Below are 27,312 nucleotides of genomic sequence, written 5' to 3'. Positions count from 1 at the left end.
TCATGGTCTATCTCCCGACACTGTCACAGCCTCCTACGTGATGCCACCAGTGACTGTCTCTCCCACTTTTCCTCTCACTACCACTCTCTCTAAAAGATCAATGGAAAAATATCCTCGGGTGAGGATTAACAAAAAAAAAAAAGTGAACTGAGAATCATAGAATGAAAGAAAATATTAGAATGAAAGAAAATATTTATAAATCATATATCTGATCAGAGAATTACATCTAAATTATGTTCAGAACTACAACTTAACAATAAAAAGACAAATAACATAATTAAAAATTGGGCGAAGGAATTGAATAAACATTTCTATTCACACAACAGTCAGTATTCTTTATATACAGTTGGCCATTAACTACTTGAGTTATGAGGGAAATACAAATGAAAACCGCCAGATGCCATCTCACATCAGTTAACAAATTTTCAGAATCAGTTTTCATCTCTGAAAATGTCTGTAAATGCACTATGAGTATTGGTTTTGGGATTACACGTAAATTTTAGTGAGTAGGCAAATTCACAAGTAAGGAATCCATGAACAATGTAGATTGAATGTACCTCTTTAAAGGGCAGTAATTGAGGAGAGCTTGCTTCTGTTTTGGTTCTAAATATTCACAACAGATCACCCCCTTTCACCCAGATACTTTTTTAGCATAAAGTAAAATCTAAACAGGTAATTCTCATGGTGGGCCAAGTTGTGAATTTACTGTTGTGTTCCAGCCTCTCTCAATTTTATACATGACCTGATAGATGGAATATCCCTTGCTGGATGTCACATAGAAGAAGAAGAAAAAAGGGACTTCTGGGCAAGATGGCAGCATAGGTAAACTCAGTACTCCACTCCTCTTATAACCACATCAAAATTACAACTAAACAACAACCATCATTCAGAACTACCTGAACCCTGGCTACATGGAAGTCTTACAAATAGGGAATTAAAGAAGAAGGCATATTGAGGCCCAGTAGAAGGGGCTGGTCCTAAACTCACGGTGGGAAAAAATGGGAGGGATATCTCGGCTGCAGAGATCCCCCCTGAGGAGCAAGGGGTCGCCAGCCCAGGGTTGCAGTGCCAGGAAGAGAAGACTTCGGTAACTCCTGGTTGTAAAAAACAGCGGGGATTGAGGATGAGGGAGAAGGAGGGCTATTGGAGTCTTGGGCAGTTCCTTTTAAAGGGCCTGCCCACTGACTTGCTCAGACTCACTCCCTCTGAGCTCCAGGACTGGAGCTGCAGCTTAAAGGCACCAGAGAACATATGGGGAGGAACTGAATTGTCCAGCCTCAGGGCAAGAACTTGGGGGCAGGGGCAACTTTCTCCCAGACAGAAGTGCTAGCAGAGGCCATTGGTCTTTTGATGAGCTCTCCCGACAGAGCCTCCCAGACAGAAGTGCTAGCAGAGGCCATTGGTCTTTTGATGAGCTCTCCCCCGACAGAGCCAGCAGGCAGGCTTCATATCTAAGACTCCATCAATCTGGCTCACACTGTTTGCCCTGCCCTGGTGATTCCCTGAGGCCCTACCCCACTCATCTTTTAGCCTTTTCAATAGGAATGGCCTATCTTGGATCATGCTTCAGATTTTCCTAAAATTAAGCATACACTAACTGAAATGAAGAATAATTTACAGGGAATCAACAGTAGAGTAGACGAAGCTGAGAATCAAATCAGTGATTTTGAATATAGAAAGAACAGAAAGAAAAAGAAATTTTAAAAAATGAGGATAGTGTAAGGAGTTTCTGAAACAACTTCAAGTACATTAATGTTTTCACATCATGGGGGTGCCAGAAGAAGAGAGCAAGAAATAGAAAACCTATTTGAAAAATTTATGACAGAAAACTTCCCTAACCCGGAGAAGGAAATAGACATGCAAGTCCAGGGGAAGTACAGAGTCCCAAACAAGATGAACCCAAAGAGGCCCACACCAAGACACATCATAATTAAAATGCAGAAGATTAAAGACAGGGAATCTTAAAAGCAGCAAGAGAAAGACAATTAGCTACCTACAAAGAAGCTCCCATAAGATTGTCAGCTAATTTCAACAGAAACTGCAGACCAGAAGGGATTGGCACAAAGTATTTAAAGTGATGAAAAGCAAGGACCTACAACCAAGATTATTCTCCCCAGCAAAACTGTAATTTAGAATCGAAGGACATATAGAGCTTCACAGACAAGAAAAAGTTAAGGAGTTCATCACCACCAAACCAGTATTAGAAGAAATATTAAAGGGTCTTGTTTAAAAAGAAGAAAAAAAGATAAATATCAAAAGAAAATGGCAACAAATATATATCTGGCAACAATTAATCTTAACAAAGTAACAAGCAGAACAGAAATACACTGATAGATACAGAGGACATTTTGACAATTCAAAATGGGAGAGGGTTTAGGGGGAAGGAGGGTGAAAAAGGTGAAGGTATTAAGAAGTCCAAATTGGTTTTTATGGAATAGTCATGGAGATACAAAGTACAGTTTAGGGAATATAGACAATAATATTCTAATAACTTGTCATGGTTGTGAGATTTACTGGATGATCACTTAGTAAGTTATGTAATGTCTAATCAATGGGCTGTATACCTGAAACTAATATAATTATGTCAACTGTAAGTGAAATATAAAAAATAACTTTGAAATGGGGGGGGGGAGAAAGGACAATAACAAATATTTGCAAGGATGTGGAGAAATTGGAACTCTCTTACACTACTTGTGGGAATGGCAAATGGCTCAGCCACTGTGCAAAACAGTCTGTCATTTCTTCAGAAGTAAACATAGAGTTCCATATGTCTCAGCAGTTCCACTCAATATTCAAGAAAATTAAACCCAGTCTACACAAAAATGTGTACATGAATGTCCATAGCAACATAGCCAAAAAGTAGTAACAACCCAAATGCTCATCTTTTGCTGAATGAATAAACAAAATGTGGTATATCCATACAATAAAAAGAATAAGATACTGATGCTAGAACATGGATGAACCTTGAAAACAATATGCTAAGTTTAAAAAAATCAGTCAAAAAGGACCTTGTAGTGTAACTCCATTAATATGAAATGTCTAGAATAGGCAAATCTAGAGACACAGACTGGAAACTACTTAGAGCTGTGGTAATTGGCAGAGAACTGAGGAGTGACTGGTAATCAATGAAGGTTTTCTGGAGATGAGGAAAGTGTCTGGAATTAGATAGCGGTGACAGTTGTGCAACTCTGAATATATTAAAAATCACTGATTATATCTTCTACAAGGGTGAATTATATCTCAATATAACTTATTTGAAAATTTTTTTTGCTAACCCTCACCTGAGGATATTTTTTTCCATTACTTTTCAGAGAGAGTGGGAGGGAAAAATGGAGGCGGGAGAGAGAGAAAGAGAAACATTGATGTGAGAGAGATACATTGACTGGTTGCCTCCTGCACACATTGTGACCAGGGCAGGGAGAGAACCTGCAACCCAGGTACGTGCTCTTGACCAGGAATCAAACCCAAGATCCTTCAATGTGCAGGCCAACGCTCTAATCACTGAGCAACACTGGCCAGGTCAAAACTGATTAAAGTTTAAATTTTTTTTTAGAGAGAATTCAGGGAACTGACGGAGGGGAGAGAGAGAGAGGAAGAAAGAGAAAGAGAAACATTGCTGTGAGAGAGACACTATTGGTTTCCTCTCGCATGCACCCCAACCAGGTCCAGGAATTGAAACTTCAATCCAGATGTGCCCTTGATCAGCAATCGAACCCATGACCCTTGGGTGCATGGGCTGATGCTCTAACCACTAAGCACACCACCAGGGCTAAAGTTTGTGTTTTTTTAAGGACAATTTTTTAAAACATATTTTTTATTGATTTGAAAGAGAAGGGGGCGGGGAGAGAGAGAGAGAGAGAGAGAAACATCAATGATGAGAGAGAATCATTGATTGGCTGCCTTCTGCACACCCCCTACTGGGGTGGGGGTGGAGATCGAGCCCAGGCATGTGCCCTTGGCCCGAATTGAACCTGGGACCCTTTAGTCCACAGGCTGATGCTCTATCCACTGAGCCAAACCAGCTAGGGCTAAAATTTTAATTTTAAAAAAGACAGGAAAGAAATTGAAACAGTATATTTTTTATATGACAGCTAAAGTGAGTACTTAATGTTTCAAGTTAATTGTTGGTATTATTTTTTACAAGCATTATAATAAAGCTTATTTTTTTGTAATAAAAAACATTACACTAAAAAAACACACAAAAACAAACAAAAAAACACACGTTACACTAATATAGATATAAGACCCCTCATAATCATCCACCACTACCCACATTTCCTTCCTTTTGTTCCAGTTTGCTTCCTTTTCAGGAAGATAATTTAATTTGTTAGCAGGAATAAATTTGAATCCTGAGAAGCTCATCTGATGTGGTCAGTTAGCATATTTTCTGATTTACTTGGTTTTGTAGTCCCATAAGTAGTGGTACTGGTGGACACCTTCTTTATGAGAAAATAGCTGCTTTTTGAGTGACGGTCTGTCAGTGGGCTGTGTTATGCTTATATTAAAGACATAGTATTCTTTCTTGTATGTCAACCTGTTTTTAATTATTATTATTGAATTTAGAGAGAGAGAGAGAAAAACATCAATCTGTTGTCTCTTATACGAACCCTGACTGGGAATTGAACCCAAAACCTGAGCATGTGCCTTGACCAGGAATCGAATCCTCGACCTTTTGATGCAGAGGACGACACTCCACCAACTGAGCCACACTGGCCCCGGTTTTTTGTTTTTTTTTAATAAGTGTTTTTTTGGCTGGCTTTCAGGGCTAAGCAAGAACTTTATAAAGTAGGGTTCTGAATTGTTACCTTTAACCTAAGAAACAGCACTTGTGCAAACCCTTACTGAGTGCTTGTGAATCAATAGTTTCTATTTATCTTTTACACGGAAACAATTAAGTTCCAGCCCTAGCCAGTTTGGCTCAGTAGATAGAGCGTTGACCAGTGGACTGAAGGGTCCTGGGTTCAACTCTGGTCAAGGCATGTACCTTGGTTGCAGACTCCTCCCTGGCCTGGCCCTGGTCAGGGTGCGTGTAGGAGGCACCCAGTCGGTGTGTTTCTCTCACATCAGTATTTCTCTCTGTCTTGCCCTCTCTTCCACTCTCTCTAAAAATCAGTGGAAAAATATCCTCGGGTGAGGATTAAAAAAAAAGAACAGTTAAATTCCAATAAATACCTAAATCATACACACACAGACATGTGCTATAGTGGAGGAGGAGGTGGTTTTGGGACACCTTTAACAATTTTTTAAAAAAATATTTATTTATTTCAGATATTTTTATACCTATGCCGGAGAACTTATTAGTAAATTTAAATGAAAGTAAAGAGGTAAGACACATTTTCCTATCCAGCATGTTTAATTGCAATATTGAAGGAATATATTTTTTAAATAAATATTAAGTAAAATTTTGCTTCTTTCTGTGACATTTCTAATATGTGTAGCATTTTATATTTTGATATTAGTTAAAATTTATCAAAAGAACTACTCTTGACTTTGCCTTTGAACTGATTGCTTTTAAGTCTAATGTAGCAAGTTATTTGTAGTTGGGTAGAAGATGAGCCTATTCCATTAAGGAGGAAAACCTGAAGGAAATCTGCCTTGCCAGCCACTTGGGAAATCGGGAGGGTTACTGAGATAAGCTTCTGGTCACTACACAGAAGCACTTTAGTTAGGCTGCTTTCAGTGCCCTGTGCTTTTCTGATTCACAGAGTGTCATTGGGGTCAGTGCAGAAGAAACTCTTATTACCTGCCTGGAAATTGCCATGACATAATACAGTGAGAGGTGAACAGAATGTGTCTGAAGGGGGGATGTTGTCTACCCTGTATATGCATATATGCCGTAGGGGTAACATTTTAACTAGCAAGTCTATGGTCTCAGCTGTTGGCAATGGTGACTTCGCCATAGTGAGATATATTTTTTTCCTATTAACTCTCCCTATTTGTACATCCTAACCTAAATAGGTAGTTGTTTTTCATTTTGTTTTTCTTTTTTTGTGATTATTACTAGTTGGCAAATTTACTGGATATCGTAGATTTTGCAGTAGGGAAAAGTTAAACTCATTTTGGAACTAAAAAGAATACAGTGTGTAGAGGTGATTGAGAAGGCCATATTTCATGGCATTAAAAGAAATCAAATCTCTAAACTGTGATGGCTCTTTTGGATACATTTTGGACTTATAGTCTTGCTGGACTACTTGCATGTGCAAGAACTGTAAGGCCGCAATTTTTATTTGTCTTGCTTGCCAATTTATAATGTTTATTTAAAATGACTTTCTTGTTATTTGACCTACTTCATTGTTTACTGTACTGTCTGTAGATTCTCTGACCATCATCATGACTCAGTGTTTTGTCTATTGTATTAGTTACTGGCTTTTTGTAAAAGAATATTTTTCAATTGTAACACTCTTGAGTTTTCTTGCTTTATTTCACAAGCTTGTCCAAGATTTACTGAAAAGTTTGCCACAAATGTTCGCCAAGACTCTGGAGACCCAGAGTGCCTTGGGTCCTGCACTTCAGGCTGCCTTTAAGCTGATGTCCCCAACTGGTGGTCGAATGTCTGTCTTTCAAACACAACTCCCAAATCTTGGAGTTGGAGCCCTGAAACCACGAGAGGAACCCAACCAAAGGTCATCTGCTAAGGTTAGAAGGTCATCAAATCTATGATAAGATTTATATTGGTGTTCTGTCTCTGATCATAGAGCTTGTTTTTGTTTTTTTAATTTATATTTCAGTTGTGGAGAGTAGGGAATATGAAAAAATAGGTAAAGTGTTTCTTTCTTATATAGACTTTTCTGTTTTATTACATTACTAGAGGCCCGGTGCACAAATTCGTGCACCAGTGGGTCCCTCGGCCTGGCCTGTGGGATCAGGCCAAAAACGGCTCTCCGACACCCCCTAAGGGGTCCCAGATTGTGAGAGAGCACAGGCCAGGCCAAGGTACCCCACCGGTGCATGATCAGGACCGGGGAGAGACATGGGAGGTTGGCCAGCCAGGGAGGGACAACGGGAGGGCTCCAGGGTGTGTCCGGCCCATCTCACTCAGTCCCAACCAGCCGGACCCCAGCAGCAAGCTAACCTATTGGTCAGAGTGTCTGCCTCCTGGTGATCAGTGCACGTCATAGCGAGCGGTAGAGCAACCTTAGCATATCATTAGCATATTAGGCTTTTATTATATAGGATTTTCTACCTGATTCACTCTTACCTTATTTTTAGATCTTTAGCATGCCATTAGCAATGCAGCCTGCCTTTAATGAGAAAGGCAGACTAAGAGAATAAGCTTGCTAGGGACAAAGTAGAACCTGAGTGATCAGTAAAAAATACTCATAGTTTGGTATGTTGACTGCTATGCATTACTTTTGAGCATCTTATATTTATAAACGTAGTTTGAGATATATGTTTCTCAAAAAGATTATGAGAAGCCATATGCTATAATGATAATGGTGTTGGTCCTAGAGTCAGTCTAAGTTCCACTGCTTTTTAGATGCATGAGCTTGAATAGTTATTTAATTTCTTTGCCCCTTTTTGCCTTTATATTTATAAAATGAAAATAATAATAGTACCCATCTCTTATGGTAGTTAAAAGGGCTAAATAGGTATTACATATGAATTTTTAGAACCATTTCCAGTATACTATTTAATAGATTATTGAAATTAGTATAATAGTTTTCTTTTAAAGTCAAACAAAAGAAAAAATTCTTAAGTAGAAGATGTTTCTTATTGAAAAATTACAAATATTCTCAAGCCAATGGATTTTGTTAATATCTTGGTATGTACAGATAGAAATTTAATTATAAAATAAAGAAATTTAAATTCCAATAAATTATTATTATTATTGATTTTAGAGAGAGGACGGGAAAGGGAGAGAGAGAGAAACATCAATGATGAGAGAGAATCATCGATAGGCTGTCTCCTACATGCCCCCACTGGGTATCAAACCTGAAACCCGGTATGTTCCTTGATCAGAATCGAACTGTGATCTCCTGGTTCACTGGTAGATGCTCAACTGCTGAGCCACAGTAGCCAGGCTAGAAATTTAAATTTTATGACAATTTTTTTTTGTAAGAGAACATTTATTTGGTAAATCACAGGAATAGAAGAGTTAATTCCTAGAAGAAATGGATTTAGGAAACAAGTTATGCAGGTAAAGGAAGGGCCCTTGGAGCTTGGGAGTGAAGAAGCTAATGGTGCCTGGGGCAAGGAGGGAAAGGGAAAGGCATGGCATGCTCCCAGGAGGGAAAGTGCCTAAATTTTATAACAATTTACTGATTTAAAATTTTTTCTCCTTTTAATTTATTATTAATAGGAAATTCACTTGACACCATCCACTGATTTCTATAAGAAATTAGCTTTGGACTGTTCTGGTCAGCAGGTAGCTGTTGACTTATTCCTTCTCAGTGGACAGTATTCTGATTTGGCTTCTTTGGGTAAGTTTTCTCTAATGATTATTTTTCTCATATGAGTGTAAAAATGATATTTATATAATGATATTCTAAATAGGAGACAAAGTGAAAGGAATTTAATGTCCTTGGGAGAGTTAGTCAGGTTAGTCCAGTGGTCGGCAAACTGTGGCTCGGGAGCCACATGCGGCTCTTTGGCCTTGAGTGTGGGGCTCTTTCACAAAATACCAACTTCTGCGCACGGGCCACAAAGTTTCAATCGCACTGTATGTGTGCACCCGCACGTGGTATTTTGTGGAAGAGCCACACTCAAGGGGCCAAAGAGCCGCATGTGGCTCGTGAGGCACAGTTTGCCGACCACTGCCCTAGGGAAATTATCCATGAATAAGTGAGATCATGTGGTATTTTTCCTTCATTGACTGGCTTATTTCACTTAGCATAATGCTCTCCAGTTCCATCCATGCCGTTGTAAATGGTAAGAGTTCCTTCCTTTTTAGAGCAGCATAGTACAGGGTCTGGCCTATAGAGGGATTTTCAAAGCTGTATAGCCTCAGAGGCCAACCCCAGAACACTGCCACCCAGAGTCTGAGCCACAAACTGACTCTTTGCTAAACACAAAATAAGGCAGTCTGGGAAACAAACATGGGCGAGTCTATTTTGAAGAAGTGGCGTTAGAAGAATTGGGGATACGTTCGCTAAGGTTGACCCTTCAGATTGAGGACATTTTTAGCAAAGGCCAGCTTAGGAGTACCCTAATTAAGTTAATAACAATGTACCTACCTATATAGTTTAAGTTTAAAATATTTGGCTCTCAAAAGAAATTTCAATCTTTGATATTTGGCTCTGTTGACTAATAAGTTTGCTGACTACTGGGTTAGTCTATTATAAACCCTACTAGAGGCCCGGTGCACAAAATTTGTGCACTTGGGGGGAGGGCCTCAGCCCAGATTGTGAGAGGGCGCAGGCCAGGCCAAGGGACCCCACCAGTGCACAGTTGGGGCTGGGGAGGGATGTGGGAGGTTGGCCAGCTGGTGAAGGACCACGGAGGGCTCCAGGGTGTGTCTGGCCCATCTTGCTCAGTCCCAATCAGCCAGACCCCAGCAGCAAGCTAACCTACTGGTCAGAGCGTCTGCCCCCTGGTGGTCAGTGCACATCATAGCGTGTGGTTGAACGGTATTAGCATATTACACTTTGATTAGTTGAATGGCCAACCAGACAACTGGACACTTAACATATTAGGCTTTTACTATATAGGATAGTCTTCTACTTTACAAATTTATAATAGAGAAATGTATATGCTACTATTTAAAAGAATGAAATATTCCTTTTTTAAAAATATTTTTTTATTGATTTCAGAGAGGAAGGGAGAAAGAGATAGAAACATCAATGATGAGAGAGAATCAATGATCGGCTGCCTCCTGCACACCCTCTACTAGGGATTGAGCCCACAACCAGGGCATATGTGCCCTTGACCAGAAGCGAACCTGGGGACCTTTAGTCCACAGACCAATGCTCTATCCACTGAGCCAAACCACTTAGGGCAAAATATTCTTTTTTGACGGTACCTGGAGAGGTTAAAGGAAAATTAATTCAAATGCCTGTAGTTACTTTGGTGTGGTTATAGTAGTCAACAGCAGAATTTAAAAGGTGTGTGTGTTTTCTTTCAGGTTGTATTTCTCGGTATTCAGCAGGTAGTGTCTATTATTATCCCTCTTACCACCATCAGCACAACCCAGTCCAAGTACAGAAATTACAGAAGGAGCTACACAGATACCTCACTCGGAAGATTGGTTTTGAAGCAGTCATGAGGATTCGGTGCACCAAAGGTGGGAGCACTATTTTTTTGTATATACGTAGGAGTAAATGTTTCTTATGATACTATATATATGTGTGTATATATAGTCTTATCTCAAAATTTGCTCTTCTAAGATATTTTACTTAATCTGATGGAATATGCAATTAAGAGTAAGAAGGAACATATGTTTTTTTAAAGGGAATATTTTGAATATACTAAAAATCACTGGATAGTACACTTGAAAAGGGTGATTTTTACTGTATATGAATTATATCTCAATGGAAAAAGATTATAATTCCAAAGAACATAAAATATATGGATTTATGGATTTATTTATCCATTTATTTATGGATTTTTTAAAATATATATTTTTATTGATTTCAGAGAGGAAAGGAAAGAGATAGAAACATCAATGATGAGAGAGAATCATCAACTGGCTACCTCCTGCACAACCCCTACTAGGGATTGAGCCCAAAACCCAGGCATGTGCCCTTGAATGGAATCAAACCCGGGACCCTTCAGTCCACAGGCTGATGCTCTATCCACTGAGCCAAACCAGCTGGGCCTAGTGTTTATGTTCTATCCCATTCATTCAAGATCGATGGACCTACAAAATGGTTTCTGCAGATTTTGCCTATAAGTTACTGGAAATGTGTATCCCAAAGTTGCTTTTAAAACTTTTTCTATTTGTCAGGACAGAAGCTATTTTATGTGTAACTGATTTTGCGTAAGAGTAACAAAGCTTGCCAACAAACCAGCAGTTTGCCTTCTTTTCTTTTTTTAAAAAAATATTTTATTGATTTTTCACAGAGAGGAAGGGAGAGGGATAGAGTTAGAAACATCGATGAGAGAGAAACATCGATCAGCTGCCTCCTGCACATTCCCTACAGGGAATGTGCCCGCAACCAAGGTACATGCCCTTGGCTGGAATCGAACCTGGGACCCTTCAGTCCACAGGCCAATGCTCTATCCACTAAGCCAAACCGGCTAGGGCACTTTTTTTTGTTTTGTTTTGTTAATCTTCACCTGAGAATATATTTTCCATTGATTTTTTTTAATTTTTAATTTTTTTGTTAATCCTCTACCGAGGATATTTTTTCATTGATTTTTCAGAGAGAGTGGAAGGGAGGAGGAGAGACAGAGAAAGAGAAACATTGACATGAGAGTGTCACATTGGTTGGCTCCTGCCTGGCCCAGAGCAGGGCCAGGGATTGAGCCTGCAACTGAGGTACATGCCCTTGACCAGAATCAAAGCCAGGACCCTTCAATCCGCAGGCCAAAATGCTCTATCCACTGAGCCAAACCAGCTAGGGTTCCATTGATTTTTAAAGAGAGTGTTGGGGGAGAAAGGAGAGAAACATGGATGTGTCACATTGATTGGTTGCCTCCCACACATAAACCTGCAACCCTGAATGGGAATTGAACCCGATACTTTGGCATATCGGGAAGATGCTCTAACTGAGCTAATCTGCTAGGGCTGATTTATCTCATTCTTGTAAACTTGTAATAGTATTTAGTACAAATACTGAATGTACAAACCATAGTTTGGTTATTTTACTACAGATTGGCATTGAGGATATTTCTTATTTTTTAGTTATTACAGACAAAAACAGTACTGCTTAATTTTTTTGGCACATATCATTTGGTATTTGAATGAGTGTATCTATAGGATAAATTCTTAGATATGGGATTACTAGGGTCAAAGGACATATCATTTAGAATTTTTGGTGGATATTGCAAATATATCCTTCAACAAAGTTTTTTGAAAATTTGAGTCTTCACCTTCATTTAAGAAGATATCTCACCCTCACTAAATACTGTGTATTATCTAATACTAGAGGCCCGGTGCATGACATTAGTGCACTGGGGGTGGGGGATCCCTCAGCTTGGCTTGCACCCTCTCGCAGTCTGAGATCCCTCTTGCAGTCTGGGGCTCTCACAGTCGGGACCCCTCACTCCTTACTACCCGCCTGCAGCAGAGGTGGGAGAGGCTCCTGCCACTGCTGCTGCACTCACCAGCCATGAGCCCGGCTTCTGGCTGAGCAGCGCTCCCCCGTGGGAGCACACTGACCACTGGGGGCAGCTTTTGCATTGTGCGTCTGCCCCCGCGGTGGTCAGTGTGCATCATAGCGACTGGTCGTTCCGCCATTCAGTCTATTTGCATATTAGCCTTTTATTATATAGGATACGATCATTCTGTTCCAAGTTCCAGGATATAGGTTGCTTTTCTCCACACTTCCAAGTAATTAACTCAATCCTGACACTATCTACCTGGAGATAGAATCAGATTTCACAGGTTAAACCCCCCAGGCCCCCAATCCCCTCGTCGTAATACACACATACACTTTAGAAACTAATTTCAAGTTCAGGGTGTTGCCTGTGCTTCTGCCTGACTGGCTATAGATTGGAAGTTTCAACAACCCCCTCAATGGGTTCCATTAATTTGCTAGAACGGTTTAAAGAACTCAGACATATTTTACTCGTTAGATTACTGATTTATTATAAAAGGATATAACTCAGAAACAGCAAGATGGAAGATCTGCACAGGCAAGGTATAGGGAAAGGGAAAGGATATGAAGCTTTTGAAGCTCCAATAAGTACTCCACCCTCCCTAAATCTCCAAATGTTCACCAACCTAGAAACTCTCCGAACCCCCCATTCTTTTGGGTTTTTATGGAAGCTTCATTACATAGTCATGATTAATTAAATTATTGGCTATTGGTGATTAATTCGACCTCTAGCCTTTCTACCCTCCCTGGATGTGTCTTGAGGGAGGGGGTTGGACTGAAAGTTCCAACCCTCTTAATCACATCATTGGTTCTTCTGGCAACCAACCCCCCTCCTTAGATTACCTAGGCACTTTCTAAAAATCACCTCATTAACATAGCAATAGATACCTTTTTTACTCTCATTACTTGGGAAATTTTGAGGGTTTTAGGAGCTCTGTACCAGAAATCTTTGAAGACCAAATATATATTTCTTTTATAAATCTAAACTTTAATTTACTCTCTGCTAATCTGATAAGTGACTAGGGTAATATCCATATGTAGGTGTATATAAATAATATTTATAAATTTTTTTCTAGGTCTTTCCATCCATACTTTCCATGGGAACTTCTTTGTTCGGTCAACAGACTTACTGTCTTTGCCCAATGTAAATCCAGATGCTGGATATGCAGTACAGATGTCAGTGGAAGAGAGTCTTACTGACACTCAGTTGGTTTCCTTTCAGTCAGCACTTTTGTATACGTCCAGCAAAGGTGAGTATTGTGGCCAAAAGCACATAACCTGAGATCTACCCTCTTAACAAATTTTTACGTGTACAACCCAGTATTGTTAACTGTAAGAACAATGTAACAAAGGTAAGTTTTTTTATTTGGTCATGTATTCTCTGCTTTTGATAAACTCCCTCTTTGGAGGTAATTACTCATTTCTATTAAGCCAAAAAAATATCCCTTATCTTAAGAGTTTTGTTGCTGTTTCTGGTAAAGTGAAAATGTTTGGTATTTATTTTTCTTAACCATTTTATTTAATAGGAATTTATTTAGAGTCTACTTAATGTCAGGCACTGAAATATGTTCTGATGACAAAACAGTCAATAAAACTCAGTCAGGGCATATTCCCAGGTTTCCCGCTCAGTCCCTGGTAGGGAGCGTGTAAGAGGCAGCCAAACAATGAATCTCTCTCATCATTGATGTTTCTAGCTCTCCCCCCTCCCTTCCTCTCTGAAATTAATAAAAAAATATATTTTTTAAAAGACCAGAAGAAAAAAATAAATAAATAAAATAAAACTTTAGAGTTTTCATATTAACATTAAAATTTTTGATACTGTCCTCTACTTATTATTTAACCCTATTTGGTTTTAAATTGAAAAGAAGTGATTTTAGTATAAACTTTAAAAAATATTTTTAATTGATTTTTCGAGAGAGAGGAAGTAGGAGCGAAAGAGAAACATTGATATGAGAGTGAAACATCAATCAGCCTCCTCCCCCACATCCCACACCGGGGATCTAGCCTGCAACCCATGCATGTGCCCCAATTCCTGGCCAGAGCAATAGAACCTTTTTTAGTGTAGTTGTGTCTTACTATCACTTTTGTGTTTTCTCCAAAGGTGAAAGAAGAATTCGTGTTCATACTTTGTGTTTGCCAGTAGTTTCAAATCTGAATGAAGTCTTTCTCGGAGCTGATGTTCAAGCAATTTCAGGGCTGTTGGCCAATATGGGTAAGAATTATTATCACCTATTGTAAATATTTTGCAGGTATAATAACATTAGAAAAACCCACATTCAATGATGAGAGAGAATCATTGGTCGGCTGCTTTCTGCATGTCCCCTACTGGGGACCAAGTCCACAACCCGGGCATGTTCCCTTGACCGGAATCGAACTTGGGATCCTTCCTTTCGCAGGCTGATGTTCTATCCACTGAGCCAAACTGGCTAGGGCTAGTTTTATCCTTTTGTTGTTGTTAATCCTCACCTGAAGATATTTTTTCTGTGATTTTTAGAGAGAGTGGTATGGAGGTGAGGAGGGGGAGAGAGAGGAGAGAGGAAGAGAGAGAGAGAGAGAAACACCAATGTGAGAGAGATATATCTATTGGTTGCCTCCCACATGCTGGGAATCAAACCTGCAAACCAAGCATGTGTCCTTTACTGGGAATCAAACCTGGCACCTTCCTGTGCACAGGCCGACACTCTAACCATTGAGCCATTCAGGCCAGGTCTCTAACCATTGAGCATTCAGTTTTGCCTTCATTTAAATAATTAGCTTTAAGGGTTTCAGTATTTTGGATTCTATGTATACCTGCTAAATGAGTATTTGAATAAAGGACCTGCTCAGATAGCCTTATCTTTTAAATTTAAAAAGCTTTATTGAGATACTAGAGGCCCAGTGCACAGATTCATGCACCAGTGGAGTCCCTAGGCCTGGCCTGTGCCCTCTCGCAATCCAGGACCTCTCAGGGGATGTCGGGTAGCCGATCAGCCCGAACCCTGCAGACCCAATCCAGACAGGAGGGAGCCCTATCCTGTGTGTTGAGTGTTTGTCCCCTGGTGGTCAGTGCGCGTCATAGCGACTGGTTGATTGGTCATCTGGTGGTTCAGTCGTTCGGTCACTTAGACTTTTAGATAGATAGATAGATAGATAGATAGATAGATAGATAGATAGATAGATAGATAGATAGATTAGATAGATTAGATAGATAGATGGATAGATGATAGATAGATTTATATACCCTATCACTTAACCCATTTTAAGTGTACAATTCCTTTGTTTTTAATATATTTACAGAGTTGTGTGACTATCACCTCAATCTAATTTTAAAATATTTCTATTACCCCCAAATGAATGTCATGCCCATTAACAGTTATTGTCCACTTTTTCCTCCTTACCTCATTGGCCTTAGGCAACACTAAATTGCTTTCTGTCTCATAATCAGCCTACTATAGACTTAAGTAACCATTTTTTTACTTAATGCTTAATATTAGTAGTTAGTAGCTTTATTATGAGCCTGTAACTTGGATTACAGTAAGATCATTAGACTTGGAGTCATGGAATTTGGGACTGCAAACCAGTTAACTATCAGATATAAGTCTGCAGCCATGGCCAGATTCCATGGGCTAACAGAAAATTTATTAATATCTTCACATCAGTTGCCTCCTTGATGTTTTTTTTTAGTTGTCTTGGTTTTTTGGGGGGATTTTTTTGGTCTCTTTCTCAAACACATAGAGCTAAACAGCATTTTAGTTCCTGTTCTTGTTCTCCTTAAGGGAAGACTGCTAGTGGGGGTTCATTTGCTTCAAACTCAAAGTTGCCTATAGTTGGGATATTTACCCATTTTCTTTAATGTCTGACTAGGAATATTTTTCTTTAACAGAGTCTGGTGTAGGTTCGAACCACACATTAGTCTTCCTATAGGTTGTTAAAAGTTAAAGATTATGATGAAAAAATTCGAAGGTTGCTGCCTTTATTTTTTGTTGAAGCAGTACTTTTTTTTCTTTTATATAAACTGTCAATATTTTTTTTAATTGAAGATCTAATTGGCTTTATTTGTTTATTTATGTGTTTGGTTGTTTTTTAATCCTCACCCGAGGACATGCTTCATTGATTTTCTTTTCTTTTTCATGTTTTATGTTTTGTTAATCTTTATTGTTGAAAGTATTACATATGTACCCTTTTTTTCCCCATTGACCCCTTCTAGCCTGCCCTTGCCCCCTGCCCCAGGCCTTCACCACATGATTGTGTCCCTGGGTTATGCATATATGAGTACACATTGATTTTCTTAGAGAGAGAGAAAGAGAGAGAGAGAGAAACATTGATGTAGGAGAGAAATGTCTATCGGTTGCCTCCCATATGCAGCCTGATTGGGAATCGACCCCCCAACCTTCTTTTCATGGCGCAAGAATGACGCTCCCACCTATCGAGCCCCCAAACCAGGATGAACTAATGCTTTTGGGTAACAGTATGATTATTATCTTTATTATTATTATCATCAACTACTAACTATATGTCAGGCCGTACTGTGGATTATTTTTAAAAGTCTTCACAACAGCCCTAGCCAGTGTGGCTCAGTGGATAGAGTGTGGGCCTGTGGACTAAAGGGTCCCGGATTCGATTCCAGTCAAGGGCACATGCCCAGGTTGTAGGCTCGATCACAAGTAGGGGGTGTGCAGAAGGCAGCCAATCAATGATTCACTCTCATCATTGATGTTTCTATCTCTCTCTCGCTCTTCCTTCCTCTCTGAAATCAATAAAAATATTAAAAATCAAAAATAAAAGTCTTCACAACAATTTTCTTCACTGCTACTAAATTTGGTTGATTCCAGTATGCACATTTTTTCACAATCTTTCTATTAGAATGTCTTAAATTGATAAAGTCTTAGAGTTACTGTTCAGCAGATAGCAATAGGCTTCATTTTTTCCTTGTGTACAAATTTGGTCATAGATGTTAATAACATTACTTAATTGGGTATATTTTTGATTCCACATGCATTGAGTTTAGTTGTAGTTTGAGAGGCTCTCTTCTATTCATTAAAGAGCTCTTAGAGAATTATTTTCATTATCTGTCATGCTACTCTGTTTATATGTATAGTGCTTTCAGCATTGAAAAAAGTGTTTTGAGTATACAGGATGCATACTATACATATTTCTCTCTCTTAACTCTATCAATCAATCGAAACTTACTTTTTTTATTCTGTGAGGTAGTTAAACTTCTACTTTATTTTTCTCTTGTCCCTACCCCCATCTCTATAAGCTGTTGACAGGTCTGTGACTGCCAGTCTGAGTGATGCGCGGGATGCCCTAGTGAATGCCGTCATAGACTCTCTCTCAGCTTACCGTTCTTCAGTCCTAAGTAACCACCAGCCCGGACTCATGGTTCCTTTTTCGTTGCGGCTTTTTCCACTCTTTGTGTTGGCTCTCCTCAAACAGGTAAGAGAATCAAAACCAGAAACTACCGCAGTAAAAATGTCAAAGGCAAAATTTTTATCCTGTGAACCCCTAAACAGTGTATATATAACTTTATGCCAGCTAAATTTTCTGACGGCAAGGACCATAGCTCTTAACACTGACAGACCACATTTTGTTTATTATTTACTTCTCTCTTACTATGATTTTTGTCCATGAGGACACAATTTTTATATTTTTTGTTCACCACTTTGTCCCAGCACCTACAACAGTTCCTAGTACACAGTAGGCATTCAGTAAGTATTTTTTTGAGTGAATAAATGGAACTTTCCTTCTTCGTTCCCCATAGTACTCTTTCTTTTTTCCTAGTGACTATTCACATACCAATTTAAAATATCTTAACATTTAAAAGTCTTTGTTTATTTATAGTCAATGCACTTGTTTTGAGGCATAATTTCATTACTGTTACCTCTTTGCCTCTTTCTACTTTTTTCCAGCACTAGGAAAGCTTAAAACGTTACCTCAAAACTTCATTATTCTCCATGAAGCTAATATGCCAGTTAAAAACTCACAATTAACTCTATTCTGCTAAGTAGTTGCCCTCATTTGTGTTATTATTCTTCCTGGTTGATACGTAAGCTTTGTACATTGTTTGATTTCTCTTAACTGTGGGAGAAACAAAGATGGTTAAATACCATTAATCATCACCCTGCATTTATAGAACACTTAGATCTTGGCTTCTTCAAATGTACATTTAGTTTGTCATCTGCAGTATAACTTTATCCTTCTATCTCATTATCACTATGTGGTAGATCGAGTGTTTAGATCTATTTCACTGATTAGGAAACAGACACCAGAGAGATCAAATTACTTTGCCAAGGTTAGGTAATTAATTTCTCAAGACTTACAGGTGGTGATATAGCCATAATTTAGCCATAATCACAATATGCGTGACTTGTTAAAAGATATTTTTCAGAAAATAATTAATAGCAAACTTTCTAATTTTCTCTGAAGATAGTCTTTTAACAACTGATATTTACAAAGTTTTATATGTATTTTTAAATACTTTTTTTTGGTGGCGGTGGTTTTTTGTTAACAGAAATCATTCCAGACTGGGACAAATGCACGTCTAGATGAACGCATTTTTGCTATGTGTCAAGTGAAAAACCAGCCCTTGGTTTACCTTATGCTCACAACTCATCCCAATTTGTATAGAGTTGACAATCTTTCAGATGAGGTAAGATTACTTCATTTTTTAAGTGGCTTTTATTTGCAGGTTTATAAACCTAATTATAGTCAGTACATTGCAGAAATGAGGAAAGGTTTTTTTGTTTTTTAAGCTTTTTATTTTATTCCTTTGGTAGGTCTGTGAAAATAAATTTTGGTTTTGGAGACTTCCTGAAAATAGTGCCTTTATTTAAGTTGCCTAAGACAAATCTCCAGAGCATCTAAATAAATGAAGAGATTGTCAGATTGACTGGAGAAACCTATGAGTTATTTATTTAAACAAATTGATCTGAAAGGAGTATTCTAAGAATCAAAATAACATCTAAATACCCAGGTCAATGTTTAGCGTAACAGTGTTCTTAAATTAAAGAAAATATATTTATCTTAAGTTGTAACATTTTTGTCCTTGATAGGAAATTTACCTGAGTTAAAGTTCCAAGTATCTAAGTGTTAAATCGTAATCTTTCTTTTGAAAATTGTGATCAAGTTAGGATATTTATGTTGGAAGTAATATTTTGGTTAAAACCTTTCAAAGTTTAAAGAAGTTAAGATATCTTGCATATAGAAAGGAGAAATTGCCTATGAAATTTGAGTTAATTTTAGCAAATGAAAACTATTGAGCCAGCCACAGAGGCTCAGTAGTTGAGTGTATGCTGGTTTTTTTGTTTATCCTCACCCCAGAATACTTTTTCCTTTGATTTTCTTTAAAAAGAAAATGGAAGGGAGGGAGGAGTGGAGGAAAGAAAGGGAAATATCAATGTGAGAGAGACACATCAATTGGTTGCCTCGATCAGGACTGGGCATCCAGCCTGCAACTGAGGCACACACCTCCCAACTGGGAATCGAACCCACAACCCTTTGGCCAACACTCTAACCACTGAGAAAAATCAGCCAGGGCTGTTGTAACAAGTGATAAATATTTTGTTATTTTTTTAAATATGAATAATTATATTTAAAATTTTTTGGTCAATTGTGACTTCACATTACCTGTATCTAAGAGCTTTATTTTTGTGTTTAATTCCTCAGGGAGCACTCAACATCAATGATCGAACTATACCTCAGCCGCCTATTCTTCAGCTTTCAGTGGAGAAGCTGAGCAGGGATGGAGCTTTTCTCATGGATGCAGGCTCTGTGAGTAGCTGACTGATTCAGATCCTTCTGTCTGCATATTACCATACCTTCATTCCCCTTAATATCTTTCTTCTTGAACTGATTATATGCTATTTAATTTATATATTTTTTTATTAGCCACCTTCTCCCTCCATAGCATCCTTTTACACAAAACATAAAATGTCTTATCTTGGTAAATAGTAATTATTATTAGTTCAGTTGAGGGCTATACAGTATCATTAAACTTATTAATCATTTTGACCTTTTAAAATATACTCAAAGGTAAAGGTAAGTCAACAACTCACTCCTGGTTTTTTTTAAATATATTTTTATTGATTTCAGAATGGAAGGAAGAGGGAGAGATAGAAACATCAATGATGAGAGAGAATCATTGATCGGCTGCTTCTTGCACGCCCCCCACTGGGGATCGAGCCCGCAACCCAGGCATGTGCCCTTGACCGGAATCGAACCTGAGACCCTTTAGTCCGCAGGCTGACGCTCTATCCACCGAGCCAAACAGGCTCGGGCTCACTCCTTTTTTTTATTGTATTTATTGGTGTGACATTGGTTAAAAAAATTATGTTTTCAGATATACAATTCTACAATATATCATCTGTACAGAGTGGAGCAAAAATAGGCTTACAGTTGTTCATATAGAAAATAATACAATAATTAATAAAATACAAGAATAAACTGTGGAGAAAAAAAAAGAATAAACTGTGTTTTGCGTATTCACAACTGTAAACCTACTTTTACACCACCCTGTATATTGTATCGTGTGTTTACCACCCCAAGTCAAGTCTCTTCCATCACCATTTATTCCTCCTTTACCCTCTTCTGCCTCCCCCCACTCCTTAACCGCTTACTCTTAGGCTACATCTCAAAATGATTTTCTTTCTATCCCCAGGTACTGATGCTTTGGATTGGAAAGAATTGTGGACAGAATTTTCTCAGCCAAGTTCTAGGAGTTCAAAGCTATGCATCAATTCCACAGACTATGGTAAGACTGTCTTATAGTGATTGGAATAGTCTTTAAAGGGCATTTCAAATGTGGCAAAACATGAATAGCCCATTTTAAAATCATGGCATACTAAATTTTTTTTCCAAAAAAGAAAATGTCCCCACAGATTCTCTTCCAATTGAAAATACTCAATTTATGTTTTAAAGGTATTTTAAAAAATGTTTTTATTGATTTCAGAGAGGAAGGGAAAGGGAGAGATAGAAACATCAATTATAAGAGAGAGAATCATTGATCCGTTGCTTCCTGCACGCCCCCCACTGGAGATTGAGCCCACAACCTGGCATGTGCCCTTGACTGGAATCAGACCCAGGACCCCTCAGTCTGCAGGCTGATGCTCTATCCACTGAGGCAAACCGGCTAGGGCTGACTTATCTTTTTTAAAGAATTTTTCTATTTCTCAATTACAGCTGACATACAATATTACATTAATTTCAGGTGTACAGCATAGTGATTAGACACTTACATAACTTACAAATTGATCACCCTGGTGGCTTATCTATTCTTGTCTGTCTGAGAGTATACTATTTTTTCAGAAAGTAATGAACTTAGTTGATGGCACAGAAACAACAAAAAAGTGTTATGGGCACATAATTTCATTGTTCTTTGGCAGGATTCTTTTAATTGCTGCTTTGGAGTAAGAACTAAGCTAATTGCCATGTAAGCAAATGACTTGTGATCAGTGTCTGTTGGATTACTATTGGTTATTGAAGAGAGTAATAATGGACTGTCACTAGCTCTGTGACCTTGGACAAGTAACTAACAGCCTCATTTGTTGCTCAGGGAAGTGTAATTGAGATGATTCATGAGAAAGCATTTGTTAAACTGTATTGCATTTGGATAGTTTTATATTGAAAAGAGATAATTAGCCCTGGCCGGGTTGCTCAGTGGATAGAGCAGCCTGCAGACTAAAGGGTCCCAGGTTCGATTCCAGTCAAGGGCATGTACTTTGGTTGCGGGCACATCTCCAATAGGGGGTGTGCAGGAGGCAGCTGATGGATGTTTCTCTCTCATCGATATTTCTGACTCTCTATCCCTCTCCCTTCCTCTCTGTAAAAAATCAATAAAATATATTTTTTAAAAGAAAAGAAAGAATTATAACATAGTCTTATTTAATGTCATATTGGTCCCTATCATTTTGTCAGCAACTTTGGAAGATGTGCTTTATGTCAGCATTTTTTCATATATATGGTTTAACTCCATTCACAGAAGTTAGTAGGAGATTCTTGTATTTAAAAACATGTGAGGGTTATAGCTAGGATTAGCACTAGTTTTCAGACTTTGAGTAAAACTACTGGTCTGAATGATTAGATATTTTAATGAGGAGATAAGAAATTGTTGCATCTGTGACAAATGCCTAATGAATCAATTCATTCTAAATGTCATAATAAAATGAAGAGAAGAGTTAGGGTGTTCTTCTACATAAGGGCTAAGCAAAGTATGCCTAAGGGGGTCTGCCACCAATAAAGTTTTATTGGAACATAGCCATGTCCATTCACTATGTATTGTCTATGGCAACTTTAGTGGAACAATGGCAGAGTTGAATAGTTGCATTAGAGACTAAATGACCTGCAAACCTAAAGTATGTACTGTCTGGCTCTTCAAGAAGTTTGCCCAACCCTTACAAGGAAATTGTGGTGTGCAGAATCTCAGGCCCCTCCCCAGACCTCCTAAATCAATATCTGCAGTTCAGCAAGACCACCAGGTGATTCATATACAGCCGTCCCCCATTTACCTATGGTTTTGCTCTCCGCAATTTCAGTTAGCCACTGTCAAACACGGTCTGAAAATATTAAATAGAAAGTTCCAGAAATACACAATTTATAAGTTTTAAATTGTGTGTTGTTCTGAGTTGCGTGATGAAATCCCACACCATCCCTCTCTGTTGCCAGGGATGTGAATCATCCTTTTTCCAATGTAACCACACTATACACCACCTGCCCATTAGTCATTTGGCAACTGTATCAACTATCAGATTAACTGTCCAGGTATCAGAGTGCTTGTGTTCAAGTAGCTCATTATTTTATTTAGTAATGACCCCAAAATGCAAGGGCAGTGATGCTGGAAATTTGGATATGCCAAAGATAGCCATAAAGTGCTTACTTTAAGTGAAAAGGTAGGTATGTATGTATGTATGTATGTATATATGTGTGTGTGTATAGGAAAAACATAGGGTTCAGTACTATCCATGATTTCAGGCATCAACTAGGGCTCTTGGAATGTATCTTCCATGGGTGAGGGGGGCACTACTATACATGATAAAATTTGAGAATCACTGTAGATGATACATTAGATATGATTAGAGTAAGTGGGATATTGTTGGCCTTTGTTTAACAGACAGACCTTCCGGACCTTGATACCCCAGAATCTGCCAGAACAATAGCTTTCATATCTTGGCTTAGAGAACAAAGACCATTTTTCCCAATACTTTATATAATAAGGTAAGTTGAATCTTTCATTTGTTACTATGAACCAGTTTATTTGGCCTTGCAAGTACTTGTTTTGACATATATATATCCTATTCCTTAAGCAAACCATTTAGAAGACTCTATCTATCCTCTTTAATAAAACCCTAATATGCAAATTGACTGAATGGCGGAACGACCAGCCAGAAGCCGGGCTCATGGCTGGCAAATGCAGTGGTGGTGGGGGAAGCCTCTCCTGCCTCCACAGTAGCACTAAGGACCCGTTGAGGGATGTCCACCTGCTGGCTTAGGCCCACTCCGCGGGGATCAGGCTCCCTCCTGTCTGGATTGGGCCTGCAGGGATTGGGGCAAAACTGGCTATCCAACATCCCCTGATGGGTCCCAGATTGTGAGAGGGCCCAAGCCAGGCTGACGGACTCCACTAGTGCATGAATCCATGCACCAGGCCTCTAGTATAAAAAAAAAGGAATTTCAAACATTACTAAATGATGCTTTGTTAGTTATTAATAAAATGTATGTCAAAAGCTTTGTGACAAATCCAGTGTTTATTTTACTATTACATTTTATCTAATGTATATAAATATATTTCTTTTATTCCTAAGGGATGAGAGTCCAATGAAAGCAAATTTCCTTCAAAACATGGTAGAAGATAGAACAGAATCTGCATTTTCATATTATGAATTCCTCTTGCATATACAACAGCAAGTGAATAAATGAACCTATGAAGATATTTGACTCAGTTATTTCTAAGGAAAGTCACAATAATGCAGAACACCTGAGAATGTGTAATACCTTCCTTTCTATTAGGTTTGTGGACTGATGTGATGATTATATGTTCTCACTGTGATTTCAGCAAACTATAGCAAATAAAGGACCACAGCAGAGAATCAAACATGCAACTCTGAAATACTGTATTTTTCAAATCAAAATATATCTGCATATGATTTGACACCTTTTTTCTTTGCTGCCAAATTATGTTTGAGTTGTTATGGATTGAAATAAGACGAGACAATATTGCAGAGGCAAAGTAAATTTTGTAAAATAAAGACTTCTGTGTTCCAAATATATATTTCTCTTTTTTTTTCCTGAATTTTTGGCTGCTACATTTAAAACCTCACAAGACTAAGTGTTGCAGGGAAATTATAAATCCGTTGATAATGATCTTTCTTAAATTAAAAAAAAATTTTCGTAAGTAAATAGTATATTAGAATCCATTCCCCCATACCTGTTTTTTAACTAAACTAAAACTAGAGTAAACTAACTGGTCTAGCTTAAGAAGAAGAAATAACTGTCACGCTTTAAAATCTGTCAGTATTCTCTATACTTGAACAAAATCACCTTGATTTAAATGAAAACTAAGTTATTTTCTGATTGACTGCAAAAGACTTGGACACACTATCTTCTGCAGTGAAAAGAATCTGAGCTGTCTTCATTAAATACGTGGGGACTGGCAGTGATAATAGGGAGATGATCCTTTGAGTGGGTTTTGTCTGTCTGCTCTGTGAAATGTAATAAAGGTGTTAAAATTGGTGAAATGAATATGAATGAAATCAAAGTATTTTTAAATGCTGTCTCAAATGCATCAGGATCATTTTTCTAAGGAGTTCAATAATTAAATTGAAAGCCGCTCACAAGATGTTTATTCTTGGATAGTAAACCTTATTAAAGCATGAATGCTGCTGTTTGATTTGATGGATATTAAGATTACATATATCCAGTATATTGAAGTTTAAGAGAAACTTGATTTCTGAACATGCTCAAGAGACTGCTTTTTTGATTCAGCCAGATAAATACTATAGTCAGAACCATTAAGTGAATTTTGTTTACAAATAGGTAAATTATACATTTGTATATTTAAAGTGCTGTGATAGAATATCTTAAAAGAGTTTGGCCCAGTTTTCCCAATTCATCTTGTCTTGTATGAACTTCTTAAAGACGTTCATGTGTAATACTTGATGAAAAGATTTTTGTTTCTTTGTTTTAATGGGTTAGAAAAATGTGTTTACAATCTTGGTCTCATATGATCACCAATACAATAATAACTATCAGGTTTACAGCAATATGAGCTGACTTTAACTGAGTTGTTTTGGGATAGTGAAGAAGCAAGTCCCACTAGAGTATACACTACTGTTTATCAGCCGGACAAGAATAATTGTTTGTGTTTTATAAAGATATCATCTCCCTTAAGCAGTGTTATAGTTTATTTTCAGTATGCAAGTGGTACATTGAACTGGAAATATTCTTGAAAGCTGCTTCATTTATTAGGAAGCAATTTTCAAAGTGTAGCAAATTAAAATAAATTTATATTTTCCCTCTTTTAAAGAAACTGAGTCATTATTATGCACTGATGTTTCTTAACTAAAATTCTCTTCTTAATGTGAATTTTAAATGTTGATATTTGTAAGTCCTTTCTTAATTGTAAAGAATCTTACAGAGGGAAAAGTTTGCTCCTAGGGACAATAATCTTTCTTGTGCCTCACTTTATCCCTAAGTGGGTATGGCTGTTGTTACTACTACATGCTTTGTTAGTATATTTCACAAATTTGCTTTTAAAAATTTACTTTAAAAACTTATTTTAGATATTGTGTAACATGTGCAATCTAGAATAATTTTATAATAGTCAAGTCATAAAAAACGTAACTTTAGTTAGGATTCACATTATTTGTTCTCTGGAAAATGAGGCAATTATTGAACCTTTTGGAGATATTGATAATTAAGAATTATTTTTTGCAATATTGAACATGGTGGGGGTGTGTGTTTTTTTGTTTTGCAGTAGGGCACTTATCTCATCTTGTATTACTTTTTTATGTAAAGCAACTAATATTTACACTATGCCATATTTTTTTTATCGTAGTTGTAAATTATGAAAGATCCTTGAATTTTCTACAGATCTACAACTACTAAAGTGACAAAGGGCAATCTTGGTATTTAAATCTGAGCATGGCAATTATACCATAAAAAAGTACTCTATTTTTCTAATTTCTAGGATTTTTAAAATAACATTTCTGTAAGTCTGACATTAATATTCACTCAAGCTGTACCATTTATTTTAGTTTGCATATATTTCATTGTTTTAATTTAATGTATTGTCTAATAGACTGTTTTATAATAATTAGAATAAAAGATTTATTCTAATCAAAGATGCAAAACAGCTATTATCTAGGGGACCACCAAATGTGATTTCAAGATTTTGTTAACTATTACAAATATAATCCTTATATAGAAATTTTAATTTTGTAAAGTAGTGTATAATATTGTAACATTAAATTCTTGTTCTCAAATTCAAATATGTGTTATCTTCAACGTGCTGTGTTAAATCTTGTTTCTCTAAAATGTTAGAGACAAGATTTGTCTTCCTTTTTACAGTTTGTAATTTTCACTGTTTTATTCCTGTAAAAAAAAAGTCATTTGTAACCCATGCAATCGTTTGAACTGTGCTAATTTAATCAATTTGGCTATTCAATAAAGTTAATTGAAAGAGCTTACATATAGTGACTAGTTATTTAAAGTAATTTGAATAATTTGCCAATCACTGAGTAGTGCTATGTTGTGCATCAAAGTTAGTGGAAAACTATTGCTGAAGATGTTTTAAATCTAAGTCACTGTCTGGGAGATTATAAACCAAATTCTTGATGCTCACTCCTCAAGGTAGCTAATTGAAAGGTTTTTTTTCCTATTCTAAATACTACTCCATTTGACTTCTGGATCCTGTTGTTACTAATAAACTGCTTACTGCCAATTGTTGTTTGAGGGTAATGTTAGCTTTTAATACTTTTATTCTTTTTTTTTTTTAACAAGAGACATATACAGCTTTATTTAATAATCTGTAAAAAGACGTCCTCCAGCAGAGTGGCGCATTCCCTATCTTGGCAGAAAGCGAATACTGCGACGAGAAAGCCCCTTCCTAAGATTTGGAATTGTGTCGCCCTGTGTTTTCATCTCC

The 27,312-nt window shown here is 37.6% G+C and overlaps 1 protein-coding gene across 1 annotated transcript in view; it reads left to right on the top strand.

Annotated features, from left to right (window-relative positions):
* SEC24A (SEC24 homolog A, COPII coat complex component) overlaps positions 1-26,854 on the top strand; it is an 80,145-nt gene extending 53,291 nt beyond the window's left edge. Inside the window, exons 12-23 of the mRNA XM_006753546.2 lie at positions 5,269-5,324; positions 6,430-6,636; positions 8,300-8,420; positions 10,061-10,219; positions 13,274-13,447; positions 14,299-14,409; positions 17,437-17,612; positions 18,688-18,825; positions 19,842-19,946; positions 20,833-20,925; positions 23,281-23,384; positions 23,972-26,854. Of these exons, the coding sequence (XP_006753609.1) occupies positions 5,269-5,324; positions 6,430-6,636; positions 8,300-8,420; positions 10,061-10,219; positions 13,274-13,447; positions 14,299-14,409; positions 17,437-17,612; positions 18,688-18,825; positions 19,842-19,946; positions 20,833-20,925; positions 23,281-23,384; positions 23,972-24,086 (1,559 nt within the window). The 3' untranslated portion in view covers positions 24,087-26,854. The remainder of the gene's footprint in view (positions 1-5,268; positions 5,325-6,429; positions 6,637-8,299; positions 8,421-10,060; positions 10,220-13,273; positions 13,448-14,298; positions 14,410-17,436; positions 17,613-18,687; positions 18,826-19,841; positions 19,947-20,832; positions 20,926-23,280; positions 23,385-23,971) is intronic.
* Positions 26,855-27,312: the final 458 nt, after the last annotated feature.

Source organism: Myotis davidii, unplaced genomic scaffold, assembly GCF_000327345.1.
Source record: "Myotis davidii unplaced genomic scaffold, ASM32734v1 scaffold471, whole genome shotgun sequence".
In the NCBI taxonomy this organism is placed as follows: Eukaryota; Metazoa; Chordata; class Mammalia; order Chiroptera; family Vespertilionidae; genus Myotis; species Myotis davidii.
The sequence above is the reverse complement of the archived record's forward strand: the minus strand, read 5'-3'. Positions and strand labels throughout refer to the sequence as shown.